Here is a 6,116-nt window from a genome sequence, read left to right as displayed (position 1 = left end):
GGGACCTGGAGCATCGAAGCCAGTTACCGAAGTGCAGCCAAGCAGAAGTTCAAGGCAGCCTTTGATGTCAGGGATTATGGTGAGCAGGGTGTGATGGGCAGGGCAAGGTGGGACATGCAAGAAGCAGGGTTGGAAGTGGAAAAGAGGTCTCATGGTGCACCAACTGTGTGCTAGGGCCTAAGCTGGGTGCTGGTGAACAGAACCATGTGTTCCAATCTTTGGGGGTTGCAAGAGTCACTGAGGAAGGAGTGAACAGGGAGGGGACAAGGGGGGGACAGCAAAATACTGAGGGTGCCCACTGCCTTTACTCCATCCAGTGCTCCCATCATTTGAGGTCCAGCTGAAGCCAAACAAGACTTTCTTCTACCTCAACGATGAGGCTCTGGGTATGGACATCGAGGTTTGGTAAGTCCCCTTGTCCCCAGCCTGGCCAGAGGACCAGGAATGCCAAGAAACTGAATGGGTGGAGAAGCAGGCCATTTCTGTGGCACTTAAGGTATGGTAGAGGTACTCTTTGCCACCCATGAGATATTCTTGGCCACCTACATTGTTTTGTGAGGTTGTCCAGACCATGTCTGCCATGTGTAGGTAGTACAGACCATCCCTTCAGGTCTCTGGGGTTGTATAGGACACGTCGCCCACCTAATAAAGCCATGCCAAGTCTCATGGCTCGGACCATCTCTGAAGGTCCACAAGGTAGCACAGGCAAATTTGCCATCTTACGAATTGTCCAGACTGTCTCCACAGCACTATGAGGTTGTACAGACCATTTGTCCACCTAAGTTGTAAGGGCCATATCTGCCACTTCTCGACACTATGCAGACCATTCCTATGCATGCCTCCTAGGCTGCCTGATGAGGTTTTATGGGCTACCTCCACCATCTTGTGAGGTTGCACAAGCTACATCTGCAACCCAACACGAAGCTTGATGAGACACATTTATCACTTCCCAGCATTGTGTAGGTGAGCAATGAAACCATCTAAGTTTCCAGGGGTCACTCTGCCCCTCCCAAAGATTTACCACCATCCCTGCAGCCTCATGAGGTCATACAGGACATCTCTGCAACCACATGAAGTTGTATGGGTGTTTCAGAGCCAGTGGAATGACCTTCCACCCACCCCCAGGTATGTATTCAAAGAGTCAGTGGATGGACATGCTCTGGCCATCTTCAGGGTGAAGTCGCATTCCCACCGGATGCCCATCCAGAGCTCCCTGCAGAGGGTGGAGGTGACTGAGTCTTGACCTCTCTCCCCCACCAACTTCCCTCTCCATCAACCCTCCTCTACTCCCCAAGAAACTATCTCCTCTTCTCTCTCTCACCCTGAGACCAGATCTCTGAAGGTCTGGGCCACATCTTCCTCCAGAAGGACACACTGATGTCCACATTCCAAGGCCCAGAAGAGGACTACATTGGGGCCTTAATCTTTGTCAACATCACCGTGTTCTCTTCAGGTGCCACCCTCACCCAAGCTCCTGGCTGAGGTCAGGACAGTGTTCTTACCCAACCTAGACATTCCACCCATGTGACCATGGGCCACCTCCCAGTCCGTTTCCTCATCAGATAAATGCAAAAATGCCAGAAAGGCTGGAAGGAGCTGAGATTGTGTTACTGTCTTTCTCTGTCTTCACCAAGACAGGCCTCCCATACCAGCAGCCCTGCCATTCCCCCAAGAAACTGAACCTCCTCCACAGACCTCACAGTCCCCTGTTTCTCCAGGGGGTGAGATGGTCCAGGCTAAGACCTCCGGGGTGAAGATCATCCGGAGCCCATACAGCATCAAGTTCATCAGGACTCCCCAGTATTTCAAGCCTGGGATGCCCTTCTACATTAAGGTCAGAGTCTGACTTCATTCCACCCAGGGTCTTGGGGCTCCCTTCCCCTAATAGACCCTTCTCAGGAGACAAAAACCCATACTGGACTCACCTGTCCCCCACAACTTAGAATCCATCAGGCCTCCCAGACCAATCCCAAGTCTCTCTCAAGTCTTAACCCAGGTCCCCCCAAAGCACTGTGATGACTCCATAATTTCTCTGTGGGGGGCTTAGTGGTCACAGTCAGGCTGGAAGGTGGTGCTCAGGGGGTTATCTTGAGGCTACTTTTGCAAGGCAAGCATGCTGTTTTTACATGCATTCATTTTGGGTGACTTTGAGATGTCTGATGGACATTAAGAAAACTAGAAACATCCTTTGGTGCCAGTCCTACTAAAGATTTCCCCAAGCCCTCCACATCTCTCCACTCCAATTCCCTCCACCTCCACCCCACCAGCACACCAACACCCAGGGCCATCACATATGATTACACACTGCAAAACTTGAGGGGGTGCCATTCATAAAAACTCTAATATGAATGGTGTCCCCAGTGTTGTTCAGTGCACAACTTGTACAGCTATACAAGGCAGTCCTGTCCAGATCAGATTCCCAGTACCCACTTCTCATGCCAGGCCACCACCAGGCCTATCTTTCATCTCACCCCTGATTCTACCTCAGGTCTTTGTCTCAAATCCTGATGGGTCCCCAACCTCTAGAGTCCTTGTCCGATGCCAAGACAAACAAGACCACACCCCAGCCAATGGAGTGGCCATTTTGACCATCAACACAAATGCAAATAATCGGGAGAAGCTCCCTATCTTGGTACCAACTTAATGGGGCAGGGATGGTGGAGCTGTGTGAGCTGGAAGAGCTGGAGGTTTACTTGCCCATCACTCTCCCCAGGTAGAAACTGATGAGCCTCTCTGGCCAGAAGAGCAGGCTTCAGCCAATATGATGGCTTGGCCTTACTCGACTCAGGGTGGGTCAGGGAACATCTTGCACATTGAGGTGAAGACAGTCGCAGAGGTTGGCAGCAGCATCTACCTGAGCCTTGTCACAGAACATCAGCATTCTGAAACCAAGAAACAGATCACTCACTTCACCATCCTGGTGAGTGGCTAGGACTAAAACCTAAGCCAAGGAATTATTTCCCTGGAACATCCCTGGCTAGCTGGTTTGGAGAAACTGAACAGTGGTGTGAAGGTGGGAACCATTTGGGGTGGCCTCAGACTAAGGGGCTGAAGCAAAGGAACTGTGGGTCTCCCTTGTGAACTGAGATGGCTTCAGGAAAAGGTTGACCTTACCCTTCTTATTCTTGTCCTCCCTTGTCTCCAAGGTCCTGAGTAAGGACCGGATTGTGCATGCCAAACATCAATCAAAAAGTGACCTCACGGTAACCACTATTGATGTGACTTCAGAGATGCTGCCCTCCTTCTGCATCCTGGCCTTTTATTTACTGCCTAGGGGAACAGGTCAGGATCCTAAACTGGTGGCCGACTCTGTATGGGTTGATGTGAATGACAGATGCATGGGGACGGTGAGCCAAATTCCTTGAAGTTGCACATTACCATCATAAAGCTTGGATGGGCAGAAAGTCTGTCCAAGTTGAAGGGCTCCAAGTCTGGGGGCAGGGGAGAAGAGGAGATGTGCCCTTAAAAGCTCACCCTAGGGCATGGCGAATATGCAAGCAAATGTGTGGAGTTGGGATTGGCATGGTAAAGTTCCCGGATGCTCCATCAGAGCCATAAGGAGCATAAACTTGAAAGTAGACTTGGATAAGTCTCTTGGTAGCATATGAGCCCCTTTTCCTGACATCTCTTGTTTTTCCTGGCTCAGCTGAAGGTTGGTTTGAAGAAAGAAAGACGCTTCCAGACTTTGAAGCCTAACAGCCACGTGGAAGTGAAGGTGACAGGTGATAAAGAGGCCACAGTGGGTTTGGTGGCAGTGGACAAGGCTGTCTATGTCTTGAACAGCAAGCACAAGCTCACACAGAAGAAGGTGAGAATATGTGGGCTATGGGCCAGGAGGTTGCCTGGAGGTTCTAATAACTGGGGCTTTAGCTTCTTCAGCTGTAAATGGGCAATTTAGCTTCTTCAGCTTACAAATGGGCAACTATCAATCCTTGATAGTTGCAAGGATTCAAGGAGCTAGCACACAGCTAGAGATTGGAAGGTGATAAGAGCTCAATAAATGGGAGGTGGTGTGAGAATTATTATTTGAGCCAGCTATTTCAGTGCACCATTGCTCCTTCCCTGAAAAGGTCATACAAGCTCCAAAGCCAGGTTCCTATCTTAACCCCCAGGTCTGGGATGTGGTGGAAGAATATGACATTGGCTGCACAGCAGGCAGTGGGAAAGACGGACTTGCTGTATTCAAGGATGCTGGATTGGACCTGAAGATGAGCACGGGGATGCACACCCCAGCAAGCTCAGGTACAGGAAGGGACATGCTGGGGGCAGGGTGGGTGGGCAGTGTTGTCTAGTGGTTAAGAACATGAGGTTTGGTGTCAGACAGGCTAAAATCTAGGACCCTCCTACTTACCATGAGTCAGTTACGTTTCCTCTCTGAGGCTCCATTTCTCTGTCCATAAAATGGGGATAATAATAGAAGTGACTCACTACCTCTTAGTTAAGATATAGGTTTGGCCATGGGTGTCAGAGATACAAACAGTAGCTTAAACAAGGTAGAAGTTTATTTCTCACTCAGTAACAGTTCTGATGTCATTCTGGGACTCAACCTCCTTCTAGCTTGTTGTTCTGCTATATTCCAAGATGGCATCTCATCAGGACCTCATGCCAGGCAAGAGTATGAAGGGAAGTAGGAAGGGGAGACACTTTCTCAAATCTCATTTGCCGGAACTCAGTCATGTAGCCCTACCTAGTTGCAAGGGAGGCTGGGAAATGTAGTCTTCATTCTGAGTGATATGCAAAAGAGGGAGGTTTAGTTGCCCCGGTTGAAGGGGGAAAGTGGATACTAGGGATAAGTAGGAGTGTCTTCTTTCAACTATAAATAATGATATCAATAATAGTTTCTATTTACTACAAGCTGGACACTGTGCTAAGTACTTTTACATGCATGATCTCATTGATAGAACTTTGATTGTACCAATTTACATAGCTGGAGAAATTAATGCCCAGAGAGTTTAAGTGACTTCCTGAAGATTGCACAGATTTTAAGTGGTGAATCATGACTATGAGGAGGCTACGGGATTAAATGCAATGATGCTTAGAAAGCACTGGGCATTCTGTAAGCACCTAATAAATATCAAGGATGTTGATAATGATCCTGACGGTGGTCCTCTCATTCTTCTCTCTGACCCTCAGACTGGCAGTGCCCTCAGAGCCCCCCTGCCAGCCGTCACCGCCGCTCCCTGAAATGGCTGGAGACAAAGAGGAATGCAGGTCAGAGCTAAAGCTAGACATGTCCCTCCTGGCTCCCTAAACTACTGTATTCATCAGAGCTTAGAAGAGAAAACTGAAACCACTCTAGGTACTTCAAGCAGAAAGGGAGGGATTTGGTGATGGGAGTCTGGTGCTTTCAAAATCATTAGACGGTCTGTAGGAGTGGACATCAAAAGGCTGCTTGCTGGGACTCAAGATCACCTCACTGCAGTTTTGCAATGTGTGAAATCTCGGGAAACTTCTGCCAATATCTCTTGCGATGCTGGTGGGTAGATAACAAAGTGCAGAAATAATGCCCATTACAAAAACACACGGAGTTCACCTGTGACTGGGGTTCACCTATCAGTTACCACTGCCACAGGGAAAATGGCCTCCACTTCTTCCACCCTCCAAATCTTACACAAGCGTGTCTCTGTGGCAGAATCTTATCCCATCTAGAACCCTAGCAGAAGAGAGTCTGGGAAATGCAGCTTCTAGATGTCTAGGCTTTGTGATACAAGAGTGAACGTAGACAAAAGGAGAGATGGGTGCTGGGTACCAGTGGATAATAGCAAACCTGCCATCCCCAAGGCCAGGGTGTGGACCAGAATAAGATGTGAGCCTGGAATTCAGGGAAGATGGGAGGCAGCACTGAGTGGTGTTGGAAGCATGGGTTCTATGCATCTTAGATTTTTCAGTCTCTTTGAGCAGTGCTAATGACTTTGTGGATCTAAATAAAGAGAAAGTAAGTGAAACCTAATAGAAATTGAGATAAAACCTTAACTCTAATTTTGGTATTAAAGAGAATTATGCTAACCCCCTGGGAAAAGTTTATAATATAAGCCGTTGTTTTGTTTATGGTAATGATAAGTTGTATCATTTAACTATAATTATGTTAGTGGTAAACAAGAAGATTTTTAAATTGC

At 48.3% G+C, this 6,116-nt stretch overlaps 1 protein-coding gene across 1 annotated transcript; it reads left to right on the top strand.

Moving 5' to 3' along the window:
* Positions 1–675: 675 nt before the first annotated feature.
* Positions 676–5,804, top strand: LOC118005307 (complement C3-like). Its single transcript, XM_034997173.1, has 7 exons — positions 676–1,228; positions 1,719–1,834; positions 2,714–2,920; positions 3,147–3,347; positions 3,647–3,808; positions 4,113–4,242; positions 5,134–5,804. Exons 2-7 carry the CDS (start codon positions 1,727–1,729, stop codon positions 5,220–5,222), a joined length of 897 nt encoding a protein of 298 aa, XP_034853064.1. The 5' UTR covers positions 676–1,228; positions 1,719–1,726; the 3' UTR covers positions 5,223–5,804.
* The last annotated feature ends 312 nt before the right edge of the window (positions 5,805–6,116 follow it).

Source organism: Mirounga leonina, unplaced genomic scaffold (assembly GCF_011800145.1).
Source record: "Mirounga leonina isolate KUSES-001 unplaced genomic scaffold, KU_Mleo_1.0 Mir_94, whole genome shotgun sequence".
Classification (NCBI taxonomy): domain Eukaryota; kingdom Metazoa; phylum Chordata; class Mammalia; order Carnivora; family Phocidae; genus Mirounga; species Mirounga leonina.
This window is presented reverse-complemented; position numbering and strand designations above follow the sequence as displayed.

Excerpts from the sequence above, each read along its gene's own strand:
- LOC118005307 (XM_034997173.1), top strand. The coding sequence starts at position 1,727 with ATGGTCCAGGCTAAGACCTCCGGGGTGAAGATCATCCGGAGCCCATAC. Across the intron at positions 2,921-3,146 it reads TCACTCACTTCACCATCCTG|GTCCTGAGTAAGGACCGGAT; the intron begins GTGAGTGGCTAG and ends CTTGTCTCCAAG. Across the intron at positions 3,809-4,112 it reads ACAAGCTCACACAGAAGAAG|GTCTGGGATGTGGTGGAAGA; the intron begins GTGAGAATATGT and ends CTTAACCCCCAG.